The sequence below is a fragment of the Prionailurus bengalensis genome, chromosome D2 (genome assembly GCF_016509475.1).
Source record: "Prionailurus bengalensis isolate Pbe53 chromosome D2, Fcat_Pben_1.1_paternal_pri, whole genome shotgun sequence".
NCBI lineage: Eukaryota > Metazoa > Chordata > Mammalia > Carnivora > Felidae > Prionailurus > Prionailurus bengalensis.
The window spans coordinates 45,976,939-46,000,811 of NC_057351.1; the positions used below are offsets into that span (position 1 = coordinate 45,976,939).

General features: G+C 49.9%; 1 protein-coding gene across 7 annotated transcripts in view; it reads right to left on the reverse strand.

The window, feature by feature from the left end:
• ARHGAP22 (Rho GTPase activating protein 22) overlaps positions 1 to 23,873 on the reverse strand; it is a 171,290-nt gene that overhangs the window by 22,925 nt on the left and 124,492 nt on the right. For 4 of the 7 annotated variants that reach the window (XM_043596814.1, XM_043596810.1, XM_043596811.1 and 1 more), the window contains exon 4: positions 6,114 to 6,290. In XM_043596814.1, the coding sequence (XP_043452749.1) occupies positions 6,114 to 6,290 (177 nt within the window). The remainder of the gene's footprint in view (positions 1 to 6,113; positions 6,291 to 23,873) is intronic. The other 3 variants (XM_043596812.1, XM_043596813.1, XM_043596816.1) reach the window with 1 other exon arrangement.

Below are 23,873 nucleotides of genomic sequence, written 5' to 3' on the forward strand. Positions count from 1 at the left end.
TCTTAATTTCATTGTTGGTGTGCTCATTGCTACTGAACAGAAATACAGCTGATTAGTGTATCCTGCAGTCTTGCCGAATGTTTTAGGACTTCTAATTGTTTTCTAGTGGATTTCTTAAGGTTTTCTGTATATGAGATCCTATTATCTGCAAATAAGAGATACTTTAACTCCTTTCTTCCTTTCCAATCTGGATGTATGTCATTTTCTTGCCTAATTGCTCTGGCCAGAACCTCCAGTACAGTGCTGAATTTCAGTGAGGAGAGTGAGAATCTGTGCCTTGTTTCTGATCTCAGAGGATAAGTATCCAGTCTTCCTCCACAAGTATGATGTTACCTTTGGGTCTCTTGTAGATACATATTCTTTATCAAGTTCAATAAGTTTCTTTCTACCCCCATCCCTAGGCCGTTTATTTTCATCAGGAAAGGGTGCCAGACTTTATTAAATGCTTTCTCTGAGTCTACTGAGATGATCATGTGGTGTTTTAAGTAGGGTTCATGTACTCAGCAGGGAGCCCAATGGGGGTGGGGGGAAGGGGGGAGCTTGAATTCACAACCCTGAGATCAAGACCTGAGCTGAGATCAAGAGTCAGATGCTTAACTGACTGAGCCACCCAGGCATCCCAATCATGTGGTTTTTGTCTTTAATTCCATTCGTGTATTACAACTGTTGATTTTCAGGTGTTAAACTACCCTTGCATTCCTGGGATAAATCTCATTTGGTCATAAATCTCATCTCATTTGTATAATCCTTTCATATACTGCTGGATTCAATTTGTTAAGTATTTTGTTGAGGATCTTTGCATCTATGTCCACAAGAGAGATCAGTGCTCCAGCCATTCTTCTCTCCCTCTCCAGTACCATCAGTCTTTTGCATTGCTGTTTTGTCTCCCAACTTAAAACCAAAAAACCCAACAGCCCTCTCTTTACCTGACCTCCCCTCCAGCCACTGTCCCATTTCTCTTTCCCTTTATAGTCAACTTCTTGAAACAGTCGGTTATTCTCACACTCCATTTCCCCTCGTCTTACCCTTTCTCACACCCGCTATCATCAAGCTCTACCCCAGCACTCCACCAGAACCATGCTTGCCCAAGTCAGCAATGAACTATGCTCGATCTCTTCTGGTTGATCTGTCCACAGTGCATGTTGTCACTGCCCCTTCCTCCCTAGACATTCCCTTCAGTTGCCTCGGGATCCCCAACTCACTCCTGGCTCCTCCCCCTCACCAACCCTCCTGAACCCCCTCTGCTGGCTCCTCCTCTGCCCCTGACTTCTCACCTGGGAGCAGCTCAGGGTTCAGCCCTGGTCCTCTGCTGTCTCTACACTTGGCTCTATGGTGCCTCACCCCAGCCTCACGGCTTCAAACCCCATCTATATGTCAACAGCCTCCAAATTCCCCCTCCAACCCAGTCCTCTCTCCAATTCTCTAGACTTAAATGTTAAACTGCCTATTGGACACTTAAAGTTGAGCCTCTAGGGGTGCCTGGGTGGCTCAGTCGGTTAAGTGTCTGACTTTGGCTCAGGTCGCGATCTTGTGGTTCGTGAGTTCAGGCCCTGCATTGGGCTCCGTACTGACAGCTCAGAGCCTAGAGCCTGCTTCAGATTCCGTGTTTCCCTCTCTCTCTGCCCCTACTCTGTTCATGCTCTGTCTCTCAAAAATAAATAAACGTTAAAAAAATAATAACAAACTTGAGCCTCTACCAGGTATCTCAGACTAAGCCCAATGGGAACTGTCATGCTTCATTCCAAACACTGCACTTCCTTTGGTCTTTCTCATCTGTTAATGGCTAATCCATCCTTCCAGTTGCTTAGATCAAAACATCCTGCAATTACCCTTGACTTCTCTCATTCTCTTATACCTTTCTTCCATTCCAGCAGGGAAATACTTACACTGGCTTTACCTTAACATATATCAAGAATTCAATTACTTCTCATCACCAGTACCACCCAGGCCAAGCTGCCATCGTCTCCCAGTTGCATTAGTGGATAATGAGCTCCTAGCTCATCTCCCTGTTTCTGGCCTTGCCTTCTGGGATCTATTCTCAACAGGTGGCCAGAGGGATCCCGCTGGAACCCTGTCAGGCTCTGCCATTCTCTGTTCAAAACCCAGCAAGGGCACCACGTCACTCAGGGAAAGCCAGTGTCATCACCGTGACAACAAGGCCCTACTGACTTAAACCCCATTACCTCTCTGACCCACTTCCTGCTCTCTCCCTCTTCGCAGACTGCTCCAGGCAGACTGGCTTCTTCGCTGCTCTTCCGACATGGACCCCACTACCCCTGCCTCCAAACCTCTCTGCCCAGGTATATGTGTACGTCACCCTTCAGCTCCTTTACTCAAATGTCAGGAAACTCCAACCTCCAAAGCCCTTACTTGCCCTTCCCCCCTCACCTTTCTCCACGGAGCCCTGCAATCGGCTTGTTACCTGTTCTCTCCTAGAATGTGCATTTCATGAGGGTAGAGACCTTGTCTGTCCTGTTCACTGCTGTATCCCTGGCTCCTAGAATACTTTCACAAGTGAATGAATGACTGGCTGAATGAATGAACGAATGCCCAGATAAGAGGGACTGCCACCTCTGGGCAGGCCATCTCCAGTAACGGGCTCCGCTGACCCCGTGGGTCTGCTGCCTCCAGTCTTCTCCATGGGGATGGCCGGGGCTGCCTCTGACTGCAGCAGGCACACTGCCCATTCCTGTCTGTCAGAGGTGGCCTGCTCTCTGCCAGAACAAACATGCTTGAAAGGGCTCACGGACTCCGTTATTAACAGTGAAAGAAGGACTGATCCTCTAAGCCTCCTTTCCAGGGGAACCCAGGCTAATAACAGCTTTGCCAGGAACCTGCTGCAGAAGCTGACTGAGCCCACCTGTGAGTGCCCATGGCTTGCCCAGACATGTCTGCTGTCGCTAACCCCTGCGATTGCTGCGTTTCCTCTATGCTTCTGGTAGAAAGGAGATAAGCGCCTTTGATGACGGTTCCTGTTTGAAATCTTACAAGTTCTGCAGCACGCAGTCTGAGAAATTTGGTAAATGCTGGGGGACCTGAGGGAGGGACAGATCTGGGTTCTATGTTGGGTTCTGCAAAGGGTCCCAGTTCTGAGCAAGCACAGAGAAGGAGGGAGGGAGGGAGGGAGGGAAAGAGAGAGGGAAGGGGAGAGAGAGGTGGATGTGTGGCCAGAAGCTGGCACCACGAATAGAGTAGATGGGTGTGCCAGCGCCCTGCATGGTCTGAGTCAAAGCATGGCCTCTGGGGTTAGAACATCCACCTTTGTTTCTCAGCTTTGCTCCCTGAGTAGCTGGGTTGTCTTGGCCAAATTACATAGACACTTCAGCCTTGAGCTTCTCTGTTTTTTGTTTTTTTAATATAGTGAAGTATCCGTACATCCAGAAACGTACTTAAAGCATATACCTGCAGATTACCACATTGCTGTAAAATGAACACCTGTGTAAGCGAGACTTCTATCCAGACTTTTATGGCATTTGTTTCTTTGCCTTTCTTTATTTCTGCTGCCCAATTACCCACCTACAAATAGTACAGTTTTCTTTCTGCCCTGTTTTTCAACTTTATACACATGGAATTATACCTATAACATGTTACTGAGCCTCCCTAGTCCCATGGTAGGTGTTTAGGATTCATGCACGTTGTTAGGTGGAGTTGTGGGTAATTCTTTTCCACTGCTGTAGAGTTTCCTGCTGCAAGAACGAATCATACTTCTTGAGCCCCTGGATCGTTCCTAAACCCCTGGTTAGGGTCAGGCCATCATGGGTAAGGCTGCTGTGAACGTGTGACGTGTCCAAGTCCCCAGCATATCTGCACACATATTTCTATCTGGGACATGCCTAGTGGTGGCACTGCGGGGCCTCGGGGTGCATAGCAACTTTTGCAGATCCCGGCAATACCCACAAGTGCCCGTAGCTCTGTCCTTGTCACCTCCGAGAACCACCCGCCTTTTTCATTCAGTCTTTCTGGTGGGTGACTATAAGTGGCATGTCGTGGTTTAACATGCACCTGCCTGATGACTAACGAGGCTGAACGCCGCAGCCTATGTTCACTGGTCACAAGGATTTCTTTCTTGGTAAAGTGCCTGTTCGAGTCTCTTGCCAGAGTTTCTACTGGCTTGTCTGTCGTTGCCTTCTGGGTTTGTAGAGGTTTGAGGAGCAAGTCATTTGACGGCTGTATGTGGTGCAAACACCTTCTCCCACCCTAGATGCTTGTCTTTTCATTTTCTTAATCTACCTTTTAACGAACAGATGCTCTTCCTTGTGTAGAGCATAATTTATCGATCTTTTCCTAAAAGATTAATGATTTTTATAACTCCTGCAAAAAGAAGTTTTCTCTACCCAAGATCACAATGATGTTCTCCTTTCCCTGGTGTTCGGAGGTGCTGTCTGTCGTAAGTCAAAGTCCAGCTGGATGAGAGTCTGATTCTGGGCTCTATTTTGTTCCATGGGTTCAATTCCAACCACTTTGCATCCAAGGAGGTCTGTGAAGGCCGCAGAAATCCCTGAGTGTCCCTGGGTCTTGGGTCAAAGTTGCCACGAGCCTCAGGAGGCAGGGAGGCCATGACTAACAGTGTGAGGGCATTTATGAAGCACAGGAAAAAAACTGACTTTCCAAGTGATATCGACTCTTCTATGTGAGGATCAGTGGTTCTAGGAGAGATGGCCAGGCAGGCCACAGCCGGGAATAGCAGAGGACAGCTGGCGAGGTGAGTGGGGAAGTGAGGGGCTCAGCCAGCCTACAGAGCACACTGGGTCTGGAGACGGGCTCCAAGCCCTGAAAGGTGAGCTTCCGCCCCTGCCCAGAATGTGCAGCACTCAGACACTGTGCGGGGGAGACAGGATGTCCATGGCTCTCATGGTCACATGGTGTCCACATTCAGCAGGGAGTTGGTGGCCGCAGCCCAGCCAGTATGGTGACCCCTTCTAAAAGCTCTTTTCATGATGATTGCAGAGGGGCACCGACCACACAGCCGGGGGCCACCCTTCCTTTCTCTGGCACCCTGTGTCTGTCCGCAGACCCTGGCAGCCCTACCTTCAGAACACAGCTGCAGCTGAGCCCTCTTCACTCTCTTCTCCACCCCCACGCCAGCCTGTGTCCCCGTCACCCCCGTCTGATGGCTGTCTCAGCCTGCCGTGTCCACTCCTGTCTCTCTCTGCTCCACCCCTCACATGGGGCCAAAGGGCCCTTTACAAATCTGGGTCAGGTCGTGTCTGTCTCCTGCTCAGAGCCCTCCTTGGTGCCCCACCGATTGAGAACAAAATCTTGAGATACCCACCATGTCCCCAAGGCCTCAGTGACCTCTCCTGCCTCATGTCCTCTACTCTCCTGTCCTCACTCCCTCAGACCCGCTGGCCTTCCTGAGATTCTCTGTGTCCAAATCTTTCACTCCCCCCTCAGGGCCTTTGCACTTGCTTGCCCCTCTGCCTGAATGCTCTTTGCCCAGCACTCCCCTGGCTCTCCTGGCCACTTCATTGAGCTGGCTAGGCTACAACATCTAACACAGCATCCCCTCTATCATCCTACTTAAATTTACTTTATTGTGTTTCTCTCTACTTAAAATCATGTGACACCTTGACTTGCCTATTCTCCGTCTCCCACTGGACAATGGACGGGAGAGGAGGGCGGAGGAATCCTCTATTTTGTTTTATCACTGAACTTCCGAGTGTCCGGAATATGACCAGGTACGTTTCAAGCATCCGATAAGTGTTTTCAATAAAGCTGCGTAAATGGCAACCACTGCTCTCAGCTCAGAAACAAGGCGCTGGTTGTGTGGGCAGCGCAGGGGCCCTGTGTGGCTGTAGGAAGGCACAGCAGAGGGAAGGACGCGGGACCCAGTGCAGACCACCTCAAAAACACCTGCTGTGCAGCAGGGCTCTGGACGCAGGGAGGCAGTATGCACACGCCACAGGATTCTAGCTGGAGGAGGGCATGTTTTGAAAGGTGGCCCCAATTCCCCTGCGGCTGCCTGTCCAGTAAAGTGGAGGTGTGACTGTCAGGGGCCGGCAGCAGAAGAGGACAGCATGGCTTGCCTGCCGTAAGCAGCTAGGGACACAGCCAGTGGGTCCCGAGTGAGAGAGGTCTTGCGGGCTCAGTGCAGGGCGGAGGGGCATGATTACCTGAAGGCAAGGGTTCTAGAGGGTGAGCATGCGATCTACGGGCAGTACCTCCGCCAAGTGGGGCCCAGATGACCCGGCGGATGGCCTGCACCCAGTCCTCCATGTCACGTTGGGAGCTGGCCATGAGCAGGAGCGCCTCGGGGTTGGCCGGCACCTTCTCCCGCTCCCCGGTACCACCTGCAAGACAGGGAGACACAGGCTTACTGCAAGGACCCCCGTGCGGACACCGGGGCTCACACTCCCACAGCACTGTCCACCCCAACGCCAGTTAGCCTGTTCTTCCCTGCCCTGTGAGAAGGCCGCCTCTCCCAAACCTGTCGGCAACGGCCAAGCTTCTGGTTCCGTTTTGGCAGCCCCCTCCCACCCGCCGCCACTCCTTTCACACCCCACACGTGTATCTTTGGGGCCCTTGTAGGCTTCCACCTAGTTACATTTCCGCATCAAAACAGAAATCATTAGAAGCATGCCCAGGCACTATTAGGGAAAGAGCATTCACATTGGAGGCCAGCTGGGAGAAGTTCAGAACCCAGAGTAGCCTATGTATTTTGTTCTGCATCAGCTTTACGCCTCTTCCGCGCAAAGTGCAACATCACTATGCTTTTAACGTCCGCTCTGACATTACAGGCCTCCTTCCCCAGCCTGGAAAGGAGGCCTGATTCTCCACAAGCAGTAACATTACGGAGGCCTGCTGTCAAACCAGGATGGAGCAAAACGCTCTAGAAATCCCCACCCGTCCCCACTCGCAGCTAGACATTGCATCTCAACGCAGAAGGATGGGAAAGTTCAGACAGATGTCATTAAATTTTCCCTAATGTAGCTCCAGCGGTTCTCACGTTTTCATGTATAAATGAACTCATCTTTAGGGCGTACACAAAAACCATTTATACTGAACTTCATCTAAAGGCTTTTCAAGAATGATCTTGTCTTCGTTCATCCCCAACATCCTGCAATATGTAACTCACCCAAGTACTAGCCTCTGGTCCCAGAGCCACCGACCCTGAGCAGGACTGTCTGCAGGTGGGGTGTGAGTCCCAAGGTCCTGGGTTCTTGAGGGGGTGGGGTGGCAATTAGGGAGAACCGTGAGACCCAGGACACCCCCTTGCTAGAGCCTGCAGCCCTGGGATGGAGACAGGAGCAAGTGCTTCCTCAGTGCGTGGTACCTGCCCGGGACTCTTCTAGAAGCTGCAGACACTTAAGTGGACAAAACCGTCCTCCTGGGATTCTTTAATCTTCACAAAGACTGTGTGGTGGGAGGTGCTGTTACTTTCCGCAGTTTCCTCAGTCAAGGAAACTGAGGCACAGAGTGATTAAGGAACTTGCTTGAACTCACACGGCTACTACGTGGTAGAGGCTGGGATTCAAAGTCCCCTGCTCTGGGCTCTGACCCACCCCATGCTCTTGTCACCCCTCAAAGAGAAGGCAGCCTGGTGGGATCAGTCTGACAGTGGTCCCAGCAAGGCCGCCAAGGGCCAGGAAATGGAGCAGAGTACTCTGAGAGCTGGAGCACAGGGTGGGGTGTGTCCTCACTGAGGGGGCACCTGAGCAGGGCCAGTAGTCTGGACAGGCCTGTGAGGCCCAAAGCTCAGGAGGGTGATGAGCAAGGAGACAAGCGTGTCGGGGCCCCAGGATGGCTTCTGGAGCCCTCACCACACACACAAGCCCTGCTCCTTGGGAGCCCGTGCAGCCGCTGGGAAGCAGGGCGGTGGAGGTGGAGGGGAAGGGAGTCAGGGGGCAGAGGCGGCAGAGCCCGAAGCCAGACAAGTGTGTGTGCACCTGCGGGAAGCAAAGTCTGCACCCGTGGCTCGGTGGCTGCCATGGTCATTCGTGGGGTGTGAGCACTGCCACAGAGGCGGGGGGGAGTCGGAGCGGGGGGAAGCCTGATGCCTCCAGGAAGCTTTGCTACATAAGCTTCTCTGAACCAGTGTCTCAAGATGGCTCAGAAGAAGATTTAGGACTCCAAGAATTTGTTATAGTTACTTGGTTACCCTAAATACTCTGTTTTTTTTTCCATTTTTATTTATTTAATATAATTTATTGTCAAATTGGTTTCCATACAACACCAGTGCTCATCCCAACAGGTGCCCTCCTCAGTGCCCATCACCCACGTTCCCCTCCCTTCCACCCCCCATCAACCCTCAGTTTATTCTCAGTATTTAAGAGTCTCTTATGGCTTGCCTCCTTCCCTCTCTGTAAGTCCCCCCTCTTCCTCTCCCCCATGGTCTTCTGTTAAGTTTCTCAGGATCCACAGAAGAGTGAAAACATATGGTATCTGTCTTTCTCTGTAGGACTTATTTCACTGAGCATACCATTCTCCAGTTCCATCCACGTTGCTACAAAAGGCCATGTTTCATTCTTTTTCATTGCTAAGTAGTATTCCATTATATATATAAACCACATCTTCTTTATCCATTCGTCAGTTGATGAACATTTAGGCTCTTTCCATAATTTGGCTATTGTTGAAAGCGCTGCTATAAACATTGGGGTACAAGGGCCCCTATGCATCAGCACTCCTGTATCCCTTGGGTATATTCCCAGCAGTGCTATTGCTGGGTCATAGGGAAGATCGATTTTTAATTTTTTGAGGAACCTCCACACTGTTTTCCAGAGCGGCTGCACCAGTTTGCATTCCCACCAACAGGGCAACAGGATTCCTGTTTCTCCACATCCTCTCCAGCATCTGTAGACTCCTCATTTATTAATTTTAGCCACTCTGACTGGCATGAGGTGGTATCTCAGTGTGGTTTTGATTTGTATTTCCCTGATGAGGAGCGACGTTGAGCATCTTTTCATGTCTGTTGGTCATCTGGATGCCTTCTTTAGAAAAGTGTCTATTCATGTTTTCTGCCCATTTCTTCACTGGATTATTTGTTTTTCAGGTGTGGAGTCTGGTGAGTTCTTTATAGATTTTGGATACTAGCCCTTTGTCTGATATGTCATTTGCAAATATCTTTTCCCAATCTGTCGGATGCCTTTCAGTTTTGTTGATTGTTTGCTTTGCAGTGCAGGAGCTTTTTACCTTGATGAGGTCCCAATAGTTCATTTTTGCTTTTAATTCCCTTGCCTTTGGAGATGTGTCAAGTAAGAAATTGCTGCGGCTGAGGTCAGAGAGGTTTTTTCCTGCTTTCTCCTCTAGGGTTTTGATGGTTTCCTGTCTCACATTCAGGTCCTTCATCCATTTTGAGTTTATTTTTGTGAACGGTGTAAGAAAGTGGTCTAGTTTCATTCTTCTGCATGTTGCTGTCCAGTTCTCCCAGCACCACTTGCTAAAGAGACTGTCTTTTTTTCCAGTGGATATTCTTTCTTGCTTTGTCAAAGATGAGTTGGCCAGGGGCGCCTGGGTGGCTCAGTCGGTTAAGCGTCCGACTTCGGCTCAGGTCATGATCTCGCGGTTCGTGAGTTCAAGCCCCGCGTCTGGCTCTGTGCTGATGGCTCAGAGCCTGGAGCCTGTTTCAGATTCTGTGTCTCCCTCTCTCTGCCCCTCCCCGTTCATGCTCTGTCTCTCTCTGTCTCAAAAATAAATAAACGTTAAAAAAAAGATGAGTTGGCCATACATTTGTGCATTTTTTCCTTATTGAGTTTTGAGAGTTCTTTACATATTCTGGATACAAGTCTTGTATCAGATATATGCTCTGCAAGTATTTCTCCTGTCTGTGCCTTTTCTTTTCATTCTCTTAAGAGTGTATTTAGAAAAGAAGTTTTTAATTTTAGTGAAGCCCAATTTACCAATGTTTTTCTTTTACTGAGTGTGCTTCTCTAAGAAATCTTTGCTTAACTCAAGGTCATAAAAGTTTTCCCCTAGAAGTTTCGTGGTTTTAGGACTTACATTTAGGTCTATGAGTTAATTTCTGAATTTGGTGCAAGGTATGGATTGAACTTCATTCTTTTTAAGTAGGCCTCACACCTAGTGCGGAGCCCAACACAGGGCTTGAACTCACAACCTTGAGATCAAGACCTGAGCCGAAATCAAGAGTCGGCCGCTTAACTGACAGACAGAGTCACCCAGGTGTCCCATATCTGGTATATTTTGTATCTCATGCATTGTAGGTTTGAGCTCTAGAAGTTTGATTTGGGGTCTTTTCAAAAATATCTTTCATGTCTCTACTTAACTTTCTGAACCTACTGGAATACAGGTATAAAAACTGTTTTACCGTCTCCGTCTGCTAATTTTAATACTGTCATTTCTAGGCTGGTGTCAGTGGATTCATTTTTCTCCTCATTGTGGGTCCTGTTTTCTTGATTCGTTGCATGCCTGATATTTTTTATTCGGTGCCAGACATTGTGACTCCTAAATCGTTGGGTGCTGAACATTTCTGTATTCCTCTAAAAGCACTTGAGTCCCTTCTGGAATGAAGTTAGGTTACTTGGAACGAGTTTGATCCTCATAGATTTTGCTTCTAAGGTTTCTTAGGTGGGTCCAGAACACTCAGGATGAGCCAATTCTTCCCCACTGCTAAGGGAAAACCCTTCCGTGTTTCCTATGCAACGCCCCATGAGTCATGAGGTTTTCCAGGGTGGTAGATGTAACAGGAACTATTCCCTGCCCTGTGTTAGAGGGGATGCTGCTGCCTGGAATCCTCCCTGGTGGTCCCCTCCTCGGGTTCAGGTCATGTCCTCACTGTACATGGTGATGCGTTCTCAAGGAGTTTTCTCTCTGAGCAGCTCTTTCCTCCTGGGTATCCCATCCGAAAACTCTAGATGCTTTGGTCTCTCCATCCCTAAGCTCTGTCTCCTTAATGCATGGAGTACAAGGGGTTCCACCTGGGGTTCCCCTTTCTGCGGCACAGCCTGGAACTTTCTCCAGCTGGGGCACGTGTAGACCTTACCTCATTTGTTTCCCATCTTTTGGGGGTCACAGTCCTTCACTGCCACTGTTCAGAATCTTCAAAACTGTTTCAGATTACTTGTCCCTTTTTTGTGGGGAGGGAGTTGTTTTAGGTGAGAGAGCAAACTGGTCCCTGTTGTTCCATTGTATCCAGAAACGAAGTCCCGCTACCACTTTTAATGACCTGCTATGTGTAAAACACTGTGCAAGAAGCTTAACACACACGGCCACACCTAGTCCTCATAAATACCGTAGGAAGGAGTGTTACTGATCCCATTTTACAGATGAATAAATGGATGCTCTGAGAAGTTAAACACTTAGCTCACAAACAAGTGGAGAGGCCAGGATTCAAACCGAGGTTGGTTCGACAATACACGCATTCTCTATTTATAATATAAAACCTCCTCTCTGGCAGCCGAGGGGAGTGCAAGGAAGGTAAAACAGGCCATTAAAGCAAACTCTGGCATTTTCTACGGCATTCAATCGTTTATGCTTACTTTTTCCTCTGCTACTTAGGAAAAGAGTTGTATTAGCTTTAGTTAAAAAAAAAAAAAAAAAGTCCTAACAGCCAATTTTTTCAGGAAGAAACGCATCATGAAGGCTGAGGGTCTCTTGTTACTGTTTTTGGTTTTCCCCTTTCCTTTTTTTAAACCAGGCTGTGTGGCCATTGTGTTTCCATCCCATCCCGACACATGTCACAGGCCTCTGAGGCCTTCTAGAATGGTGCTTAGAGCCCAACCTGGGGTCAACCCTCAGCTCCACCAGGGGGAGCACCGTGACTTAACTTTGCCAAGCGTCAGAGTCCAACACCTGTAGGGTGAAGAAAATGAAGGTAGCTACCCTTTCGGGAGAAGAGCATTGAGATACTCCCCTGGCTTAGCACCTGGCACCTAACAAGCTCTTTAAATGTTCACTTAAAAAAAAAAAAGTTCATTATTTATTTTTGGGAGAGAGAGCATGAGCAGGGGAGGGGCAGAGAGGGCGGGGGGGGATACAGGATCCAAAGAGGGCTCTGCCCTGACAGCACAGAGCCTGATGGGGGGCTTGAACTCACAAACCGCAAGATCATGACCGGAGCCAAAGTCGGACGCTGAACCGACTGAGCCACCCAGGCGCCCCTAAAGGTTCACTTTTATTATCACATTCAATTAATACAATAGAAAGCAGAATTTTCCCACCTCAGCACTACTGATGTTTGGGGCCAGATAATTCTTCCTGGGGGTGGTGACGAGCTGTCTTGTGCACAGCAGGATGTTTAGCATCATCCCTGGCCTCCACCCACCAGACGCCTGTAGCAGCCTGTCCCTGTCTCCCAGGCTGACCACCAAGAAAGTCTCCATATATTGCCAAATGTCCCTTGGGGGGCAAAACTGCCCCCAGTTAAGAATCAGATATATAACAACCAGATATATAACAACCAGATTACTTCCTATGAGTCTAAATGTCTTTTACAATTCTACGATCATGTGATGTCCCATGGGCACAGCATGGCTTCTCTGAAAATCATCAGGACCTCATCTATCACACCAGCCTCCTCTTGTGTTCCCATCTCAGTGCTGGGCATTCAGGTACCCCAGGCAGAAACTTGGGGTCACCTGGCCTTTCCCCCTGCCTTGTCCCCACACTGACCCAGTTTCCTCTGGTGGGCTCATCTAGTCTCAAGACTCTATGTGATGACCATGCCATCCCTATGCTGACGACTTCCAAGTTCACTGTCCCCTGCCCTCCAGACCCACTCTCCACTGCCTGCCCCACAGCTCCACCGGGACGTCTCCAGGCAGCACGCCCTTAGCAGGTATGAAATCCACCTCTGGATCTGCCCCACCCTCCCCTTCTCCGATGAGGGCGACTCCCTCTTCTAGCTACTCAAGTGGCAACCAAATGCATCTTCAGGTCTGCTCTCTCTCATGTCACATCCATTCCTATCAGTAAGTTCCACTGATTCCTCCTTCAAAAGATCTTCAAACCCTGACCGCCTTTCACTGTTCCACCTGGTCCCAGCCACCATCCTCTGTCATCCAGATTACTGGCGTGCTCCCTAGGCCCTCGCTTGCCCCTACAATCTGTTCTCGATATGGCGGCCACAGTGGCCCAGTAAGACCTAAACCAGCTCACACACCTCTGCTCAAAGCAAAAACCGCCCCTCTCAGCAGAGTCCTTACAATGATCTTCCAGGCCGCTCACCCCTATCCCCCATCCCGCCCCAGGCCCCCAGCCCTCCTGCTACTCCTGATTTCACGGCTGCTCTCCTCTTTGTTCTAGGCCATTCCTCCAACCACCAGGCACATCCTTGCCTGAAGGTCTTTGCTCCTGCCCTTGCTGTTGCCCGAGAAGCTGTTCTCCCAGACACTCCCTCACCTCCTTGAGGTCTTTCCTCAAATGTGGCCTTCTTGGGGAATCTTTCCCAACAACTCTATGTAAACGTCATCATCCACTACAACCCATGCCCCTTCCTGTCCTTACTTTTTCCACAGCACTTATCACAATGCAGCACACACACAGTTTACATGTTTACACGATAGGCTTATTTATACTGTTTATTTTTGGCTCACCCCACCTCGTCTATCTGGTAAGCAACTCCAGCACACCAAGCAGTGCCTGGCACGGGGAGGGCACGCACAGAATCTGGGATGAATGGATGGCTAACTGCAGCCGCAGCAGAACCAAGGGGCACGCACAAGGCACTCGCTTTGAGGCAGGCGTGATGTTAACGAACGGGTGAGCATCACAAGTTTGAACACTCACAAAGTAAGTGGTGTCATTATCCCCATCGGACAGGAAAGGAAACTGAGGCCCAGAGATGGTGAGAAACACATCCAAGCTGTAAAACCAGTGAACTAGGACCCTAGGCAGACTAGTTCCTAACCCTGTCCCCACTCTGCTCAAGGGACCGGCCTTAGGTGACCCAGCCAGGACCCCAACCCAGCTTTTCTTATTCCCACTTGGGCTTTCTTCCCCTCTGAGCTCCTGAATTTAAGAATTTCCTTTTGTGCTGGAGTCTCCTTTTCCACCCATGCAAGGGGGGCTTTGGGGGAAAGGTGGTAACCCCAAAATGCAGCATATTCTGGCACAGGATCCAGAACAGGAACCCACTATCTCTCAACGTTTCTGTGCAAAAACTTTTATAACAAAAAGAAAAAAGAGCGAATGTTATTTATGAAAGCATTTTGTAAACCACGGTAGCCCATGGGACTCATTCTAGGACATTCAGGTGGAAAAACTGTCATTCTGATGTAATTAATCAAATACTATCTGTATTAGGCCGGGAGTTATGGAAAAATTGTTTAAAAAATAAAAGAAGTCACTATTTAAAGGTAATAGTAACTGCAATATAGGACTTGTCACAGGACCCACTGTCATTCTACTGGCAGCCCAGGGGAGTGGGGAGCCCCAGGGAAGCCCCAACTGATGGATTCCCAGGGTTGGAGGCCAAGTGTAGGAATATAGCTGGAAATACCGTCTGGGACAGTGTGGTCCAGTGGAAACATAATGAAAGCCACATGTACATTTTTAAACGTTTTGGCAGCTACATTGAAAAAGGTGCAAAGAAACAGGTGAAATTATTTTGCATAATATATTTCACTTATCCCAGTACCTCCACAAGAGTACCATTCATTTCAACCTGTAATTGACAACTTTAATGTATTTTTTATACCAAGCCTTCAAAACCCAGTGTATATTTTATACAAAGAGCACATCCAGACCAGCCACGTTTCAAGTGCTCAGTAGCCAGATGTGCTGGTGGCTACAGGACAGCTTTGAGGCAGCCTAGACTGGGGCTGGAAGGAGGGGAGAAGAGCCACCCTCAGACTTGCTGAGACTGTTGTGGGGGACAGCTCTGAGCTACGCCTTCCAGCCAGCTGGGCTTTTCTGCAGTCTCCAAGGGCTGCCTCCCTGCCCATCCCAGCCAGACCACACCAGGCTGACTCCGAACTCGGGTCCAAGCTGCCCTCAGGATCCTGTCCTCGTCTCCGCTCATTTCTCTTGACCTCTTGACCCACTTGGAGTCATCAAAGGCCGCTTGCCCTTCAAGGGTTAATCACCCCTGGCCTACTGGCCCCGCAACCTGCTCTTGACCCTGGCTGCCCACTTACCCCAGGGCTGACACCTGCTCCTCTTCAGATACTTGGCTGGCCAGAAGGGCATGGTGTGGCCGGAGGAGTGACCGTTAGACACAGCCAAGCCAGGGACTGAGGCTAGGCGGCTCCGCGTGCAGGAGCTGAGGCTGCCTGTACGCTCTGCTCAGAAGGCACTGGGCCAGGACCTTTTTGTCTCCTTTGGGGAAGTTCCGCACTTCTCAGGGCCCCAAAGCTAGGACAGTCCCGGGCGGGGGCGGGGCGAGGAGGCAAGAGCCAGATCCCCCAGGGGGCCCTCCCGCTGGGTGCAGGGTCCGGTCTGCTGGTTTCTACCAGCGGAAATCCCTTCAGCGCTCCCTCCCCTGCATTCCTGCCAGGCGCACAGCACGGGCTCTGGCCCACCACTGGGGCTGTCCTGTCCCCCAGCTTGCTAGGTGCTGAGAGCACAGGGCTGGACGTCCAGCCCCATCCACTCTGTGCCTCAGGGTCCTTTCCAAGCGGAGCCTGGGAAAGCCCACCTCAGTAGGTTGGTGGGGGCTCAATGAATCCATGGGAGAAGCCCGAGTAATATTAAGTCACCACTGGCCACATAATCTTTCAGGTTCCATTTCTTCATCAGCAAAATGAAGCCAATAATGGGATCTGCCTGGCGAGGTTCTGGTGGGGACTGAATGAGACGGGGAAACCATAAGTCACCAGTATCCCTGCAACAGCCGGGGAAGCCAGAGCCCCGGGCGCTCCCAAGGGCCCAGGGCCACCCAGCTGGGATCTGGCACAGCCAGGACTTGAACTTAGCTGTTTGGGACTCTTTCCATGACATCAGCTTCCATCCTTATGGTGTCTCCACCACCCTTGATACAAAGAGAGCTGGAGACAGGGACACCTGGGTGGCTTGGTCAGTTAAGCGTCAGACTCTTTTTTTTTTTTTTAATGTCTGTTTATTTTTGAGAGGAACACAGAGTACAAGCGGGGGAAGGGCAGGGAGAGGGAGACACAGAACCCGAAGCAGGCTCCGGGCCGAGCCCGTCAGCACAGGGCCTCCTTGGGACCCTCCATCTCTCTCTGCCCCCTCCCACCCCCAAAAATAAATAATTAAAAAAAGAGAGCTGGAGACAGCCCTCTTGCCCAACCTGGCCGTCCCTCCTGCACTACTCATTCCTTCCAGGACAGTGTCAGAACCTCGACCACGGGGAAACTCTGAAGTGATTTCCTAAAGGGCTGGGGCAGGCAGCGGGCACTGCACTCTGGTGAAAGCCTATGCTGGTGGTGATGCCACCTGTTTATTTGCCCATCTTCCCCATTTGTCCAACTGTCCGTCCATCCATCCCTTCAACAAAGAAAAACAGCCAATTAAAAACAAAGCACATCTGCTTAAAACTCTTCAGGGGGCCTACGGTTCTTGGGATATAATCCAGCTCTGCTGTAACCTTGGGGTCCCAGGCCCCATGACCACACGTCCACCTACTTGCCCACCCTTACTGCTATCAGCCATTTGGGCCCCCTTTCTCTTTCCTCAGACTCACTCTCTTCCAACTACAACCTAGTGCTCAGTGCTGGGTATTCTCCCAGCTCCCTGCATGGCCAGCTCCCTCACACCTTCAGACTTCGGCTCAGACTTCAATTTAGAGAAACCCTCCCTGGGTGAGAACCTCTGTCAAGTAACTGTCCCTCCTGCCCAATCACTGTCATGCTCTTTTCTCTCCAGGGCTTGTCACATGGGGAAATTAGCCTATTTACGTGTTTACTGTGTCTCTGCTAAAGGATGTTAAGTTTCAGGAAAGCGGGGCTTGCCTCCCTTGGTCTGGCTGGTATCTCCCAGGACTGGTTCAGTGTCTCGAAAAGGGTGGCAGTGGTCACCATGGGGACACCTGGAAAGCTCTGTGGAAGTGACAGGCAATCTCTCTTAGTACAACATCCAAGTTTGATTGGTTGTTTACAGTGTTCTGGGCACAGTTTCTACAAACTGCCTATTTTAACTCAATGTTTCAGCTTCACAATGACCCTAAAAGGTGGTACAATGATCACACCCACTTTGCAGATGAGAAAACAGTGGCTGAGTCATTTGTCGGAGGTCACATGACTGAGTGCAGCTTCCCAAATGGCCCCGGTCAGCAAGGGGAAACTGCATGTTAACTGGTCCCCTAAAGTGTTGGCCACTCACACCCCACTCTTGCAGGCTGAGGGTCTGAACCCAAGCAATCTGGCTGCCCTTTGTCCTCCCGGTCCCATCCCTGTGGTGAGCAGCCTCTAAGACCCCAGTGAATGAACCCTGCTTCCCGGCATCACACCCTCTTCAATGTGGGCTGAACCTAGTAACTTGTTTTCAATAAATAGAAAGGGCAAAAGGTGATAGAGGTCACCTCTGGGATTAGCTTCCAAAGACACTGAGGCTTGTGTCTTGTGTGCCCCCTATGGCAGCAGACCTCAGCCAGGGATGACAACTCACCTCTGCATTTCTAGAAAGCCATTTTATTATCCTACCTGGGAGAGACAAAAGAGACCAGGGAGGGTAGAGGGACCGAGTAAACAGGGTACTGAAAGCTGGGGAGGGGGGGCGTCTAAACACTCACCCTCCCCACGGTGCTCTGCTCTATCACCTGGGCAGCACTGCCCAGGGAGCCCCAGCTCTGTCACCATCTGTCGCTGGGGAAACGATGCCGGCCCAGGGGGCCAGGAGTGGTGGAAGGTAGCACAACAGGGGGTGTCCCGGGGAGTGGCGCAAAGACTTGGGTCCCCGTGGTTTCTTTAGGGCTCTCTTAAATCTGTTTCTCCAAGGAGAAACTTTAGAAAGCACTTGACAATATTTAACATCCATTTTGATGGGAATCTTCCATGAAATAAAAATAGATAGATCCTTCTTTGACATAGATATACCAAAGCCAACACTGCGTTTATGGAGAGACACTAGCAGCGTTCCCATCAAGGCCAGGGACAATCCCAGCAGGCCCCCCATCAGCACTGGTATTTAACGTTCTCCCGGAAGTCTTCTGCAGTGCAATTAGATCAGAAAAAGAACATAAAACAGTAAAAGCTGGAGGGAAGGGTACAGTGTTATTATCGCTCTTGTTTATATAGAGAGAAAACCAAAGCCAGTGGACTGAAAAATGATGGGAGGCAGTAAGAGAATGCAGTAAGGTGTCCAGACGCAAAATTAATAGACAGAGATCCCAAGCTATTTATACACGAGAAGAAACAGAAATACCATTGCGTAAGTAGGAAAACCCACATAACAGAATACCAGTTCACCCTAATTTAGTCTATACATTTAACACAAGAAAATACTAATAGCATTTTTTTTAAATACAACAAGTTGATTCTAAAGTTTGTAACAAAAACAGCAAATGCATTTCAAAAAAACAGAGAGAGACCAATTTATTAAACTGTAGTCAAGTATCCCGCTGTACAAGAAATAAAACGAGGGAGGTAACACAGGACGTGAGCAGAGACAGCCTCCAGAACATATCGGACTTTGGAAACGACAAGTTATTTCAAATGGGCCAGTAGAAGACATTACGTAAGAAATGGAAAAGAGACAAATGGATAGCCACCTGGAGAGATATTATCCAATGGATCCTTGTATCACACCTATCGCAAAATAAAAATTCACCACGGATCGAAGATTTCAAGATGAAACATGAAGCCAGAGAAGCATCAGGATCAACGGTGGGAGGAATTTCCGTAAGACCTCGAAACTGGGGAAGCCCTTTCTGAATATGACACAAACACCAGAGACCACAAAAAAAAAAATTCACTCCATATAAGTTAAAAATATTTGCATGGCAAAGAAAAGAAAGTAAAAAAGACAGTGACAACAGGAGGGGAGTGGGATATACAGTCTTCACTTGGGATGCTCTGTGGGTATTAAAAAGGATGAGGATGTGCTTCATGCCCAGATTTGGAATGTTCTCTGCGAGACACAGGGAGGTGAAAAATGCAATGATACGTGACCATGTTTGCATAGGACGGGCGGAGAGAAGAGTGGAAGAGATACTTATTTGTTTGAATGTGTGCAAAATATCTCTGGAAGGAGCCAGAAGATACTGGGAGCAGTGGCTTTTCTGGGGAGGGAAGTGGGTAGCACAGAGAGACTGGCTTTCCACCCTTTGAAATTTGAACCACATTCCCTATCTTAAAAACTGAATGACGGGCATCTGGGTGGCTCAGCCAGTTAAGCGTCTGACTTTCGGTTTTGGCTCACGTCATAATCTCACAGGTTCGTGAGTTCTAGCCCTGAGTCGGGCTCTGAGCTGGCAGTGCGGAGCCTGCTTGGGATTCTCTCTCTCTCCCTCTCTCTGTGCCACTCCCCTCCCTCAAAATAAGTAAATAAATTAAAAACCAATTAAAATAAATAAAAACTAAATGACACTAGTATCTACCATAAAGAGACAAGTGAAAGAAACCTCACCTCATCTGTGGGCAGTGGGGGCGCTGAGGCGTGGGCCGCAGGCTGTGCATTCAGCAGGGAATCAGCCAAGGTGGGCCTATGGGCACCTGGGAGTCACTCAGAGCCAGGCACCAGCTCACCAAGGGGTGGGAGTGGCTTGCAGCTGGAGGTACTGAGCTGAGGGGGTCTTTTATAGTGTTGGCAGGAGTAGATTTTTGTATCTCTTTGGGGGAATAGTTTGACAATATCTATCAAAATTTTAAACGGCCCAGCAATCCTTTCCAGGGAATTTACGCTGTGGCTAATTTGCACAGGTACATAAGGAGAAGGAGATAATAAACTGGGAACAATGGTCCATCAAGTTACATAAATAATGTACTGATTAAATAAATTATGTACATCCAATAATGTACTGATTGAATAAATTATGTACGTGGACAAAGGACGAGGAAGCAAACAAAGGAAGGTGGCGGGGTAGGTGGTAGGGGGATAATACATTATCGCATGGAGAAAGCAAAAAGCAGCGTGATGAATATGCTGCCATTTGTGAGAGTCACGTGTGCACACGGGCGTTGTTGTGCGAGCCCATTTCTGCAAGGACAACAGGACACAGGGGCCTGGGAGCTCAGGCAAGGGGCTAAGGAACAGAGAGGCTTACTTCTCACTCTGGACTCTGAAGTGTGTGTGTGTGTGTGTGTGCGCGCGCGCGCATGTGTGCTTGTGTGTGCGCGCGCATGTGTGCGTGCGTGTGGGTATACTACTGTGGACACAGATTGCTTTTCTTGAATGAAGATTGTTCCTTTTTATTGTTAAGGGAGGTGGGTGGTAGCTCCTGTGTTTGGCCCCGGAGAAGTTAGACCTGCCTGTGCTTTGAGCACTTTTCTTTCTTCAAAGACTTTAAGTCGGGGTGCCTGGGTGGCTCAGTCGGTTAAGCGTTCAGTTTCAGCTCAAGTCTGATCTCACCGTTCGTGAGTTCAAGCCCCACATCAGGCTCTGTGCTGATACCTTAGAGCCTGGAGACTGCTTCAGATTCTGTGTCTCCCCCTCTCTCTGGCCCTCTCCCGTTCACACTCTCTCTCTCAAAAATAAATAAACATTTAAAAAAAAGATTTTAAGTCACCTCTATGCCCACTGTGGGGCTTGAACCCACAACCCTGAGATCAAGAGTCGCATGCTCCACTGACTGAGCCAGCCAGGTACCCCTTGAATACTTTTGATTTAGGAAAATGCCCCAAATAGCCTCCAAATGGTTTGAGCTCCAACTTCCCCTCTCGCCAGCTCATCCCACGGTGGAGTTTCATTTCTCAAAACCAGAGTGTCCCTGGGAAATCTTTTGTGGTTCTGGGGATATTGGGGTTTTTAGGGAATCCATACTGACCTCACCCCAGGCAGCACCCGTGGGAGAATTGCGAGTGTGATCTCTCTCACGGGGACAATTGCACAAGTGAGGGAAGAATGTGGGGCGGGCCATAGGGTCCTCTCTGAAATCCAAGTCAAGCCTCTCCCTTCCCTGGTAGGAATTTGAGACCACAGCCTCTCTCCTCTGACATCAGGATGTGCCCCCAGCTCACTGCTTCCCACTGGGGCTCCTCTGTGATCAGCTGAGAGTACTTTTCCAGTCCACCCAGCTACTCTCCCATCGCAGCAGCCACTCCTGGTGCTCTGCCCTACTTCTTGTTCCTGGGATATACCATGCCCTTCATGCCTCACCGTCTTTGCACATGCTATTCCCTCTTTTGGGGACACCTTTCCACTTGGCCCATTTGGTAAACTCCTACTCATCCATCAAAACCCAGCTCAAATATCCCCTTCTCCTTCACCTTCCTTAACTGTTCCCCCTCACTCACTCCCAGTTTTCCTTATTCCATTCTCCCTTCCACAAATACATAGACATATTTATTTATTTGAGAGAGAGATGGGGAATGTGCATGCACACAAGAGCAAGTGGGGGAGAAGGGCAGAGGGAAAGAATCTTTTTTTTTTTTTTTAAGTTTATTTTTGCGAGAAAGAGACAATGTGAGCGGGGAAGGGGCAGTGAGAGAGGGAGACAGAGGATCCTAAGAGGGCTCTGCACTCACAGCATCAAGTCTGACGTGGGGCTTGAACTCAGGAACTGTGAGATCATGACCTGAGTTGAAGCTGGACACTCAACCAACCAGCCACCCAGGCGCCCCCCAAGAGGCAGAATCTTAAGCAGGCTCCACACTCGCTCAGCACAGAGCCCACGACCCTGGGATCATGACCTGAGCCAAAATCAAGAGTCAGATGCTTTAACTGACTGAGCCAACCAGGCTGTTCCTCCCTTGCACAAATGCTTGTTAAAGGTCTACCATGTGGCAAGCACTGTGCTATGCGCTGGGGACACGGCAGGGACAAAACCAAGAGGCCCTGCCTGGTGGGGAAGACTGGCCTGAACCTTTATCACAAACAAATGCAAAAACCACAATCAAAAGCCTAGGAAGGAATCCAGAGGTCTTGGGGATGGGGGCTGAGACCACAGTTTGAGAACTGCTCCCTCAGGGCCACCTGCCACCAACACCTGGGGCGCACCTGGGCTCGGGGCCCCGCCCCGACTCAGCCTGCCCCGGTCCCTGAGCCAGGCCTGAGCAGTAACGCAGCATGGCCAGGACTGGAAAACACCACTGATGGTTAGGCCGGGGTCCCCTGCCCCCTACCCGCCTTTAAAAATAACTTTCACGGGGAAAAGAAACAAAAGCTAAAAATAGCAACATATTAAAATGGAATATGCCAGTTGCCGAAGAAGACCAAGTTCTGCGCTGCCCAAGGGTGGGGGGTTGTGAGGCAAGAGGGGTGGGCCTGACACTTAAAATGGAAAAATGACCTGGAGGGAATAATGGTTGAATTCATTATTCTAAGGGAGGACAAGGGAACTAACATTTATGAAGCACCCACGCTGTGCCAACTTCTGTACCAACCCTTAGATTCACGTCTCCCAGGTCTCGGTGTAGGGTGCTTCTATAGCTACAATGTCAGCAGCAAAGGTAAAGAGTCCGGTTCTGTTACTGCTGAGTAACAGTTACAAGGCTGGTACCCCTCCCAGCAAATGTGTACAGGAGATGCTGAGACCATGGTCAAGGTCCCTGACCCTGGGATCTAGCAAGTGACAGAGGCTTGATCTGCACCCAGGACCTCTCCTCGGTCCACACCTGGTCTCCCGTCCCCACCCTCCTGGGCTCCCTTCGAGGCTTCTTCGAGGTAGGAGATACATCCAGTGCCTCTCCTACACCTGATAGAACATTTTGCTCCCAGTGGGTGCATCAACACATCCGTGAAATAAGTGACCAAAGCACCGTGGGCTGATACAACGTGTTACTAACTGCAGGAAACTGGTACCTCTGCTACCTCATGTTGCTACAGAATATTTCCCCCCACTAACCCCACGTGTCTTAGTCTGTGTTCCTCAAAACCAAAGCCTGAGACAAGGGATCGTGTGCTGGTGGGTCTGGGAAGCTACCCCAGGGAGAAGTGCAGGGCAGGGAAGGAACCCGGGAACGGGAGAGAGCCCAGAAGAATGTGGGATCGAGCAGGCTGCTGCTTTAGGGGGCCTGGGGGCTCCATCCTGCTGGCCTGGTCTATACTGACTTATGAAACGTGTATCAGGGCTCCCAACCAAGGGACAAAAGGGGAGCAGCTATCCATTGGTTCCAGTCACCCACTGGTCAAGGGTGGTCCCCAGGAGTTTTAACTTCCCTGCCCCCCCTTCCCCCACCTTTCCGGAGCTTGGGTGGGAAGGCTCTTCCTTTCAAAGAGGCAACTGATACTTGGGGAGATCCTACAGCACCATCTCTGCTTGGCACAGGGATAGTGTGGAGGGGATACCTGGGTGAACAAGACAGGCAATGCCCCACCCCCTGGAGCTTATTTGGGAGGGGTGGGGAGGGAAGGGAAGGGGGCCAAAGGACCAGGAAGCAAACAAAGGAAGGAGGCAAGCTCAAATGTGGGTCAGCAAAGGCTTGCTTGAGAAGGGGACCCTCGATGGGGCACCTGGGTGGCTCAGTCGGTTAAGCATCCGACTTCGGCTCAGGTCATGATCTCACAGCCCGTGAGTTCGAGCCCCGTGTCAGGCTCTGTGCTGACAGCTCGGAGCCTGGAGTCTGCTTCAGATTCTGTGTCTCCCCAGATTCTGTGTCTCCCTCTCTCTGACCCTCTCCCGTTCATGCTCTGTCCCTCTCTGTCTCAAAAATAAACATTAAAAAAAAAATTTAATAAAAAAAGAGAAGGGGACCCTCGAGCTGAGCACTACATGATGAGAGGGGCTGGCTTTCCTGCACTGATCCGGTCTGGGTACAGAAGGCTCAGGGTGGGCAGCAACTGCAAAGGCCCTGGGGAAGGAAAAGCACTTAGGTCCTTTGGGTGGCTTAGCGTACCCAGGAGGGCAGGAGTTGGTCAGGAGGTAGATATGATGCTGTGGCAGGTACCCAGGGAGAAGACACAATGGTGTAGACCAGGCAGGAAGG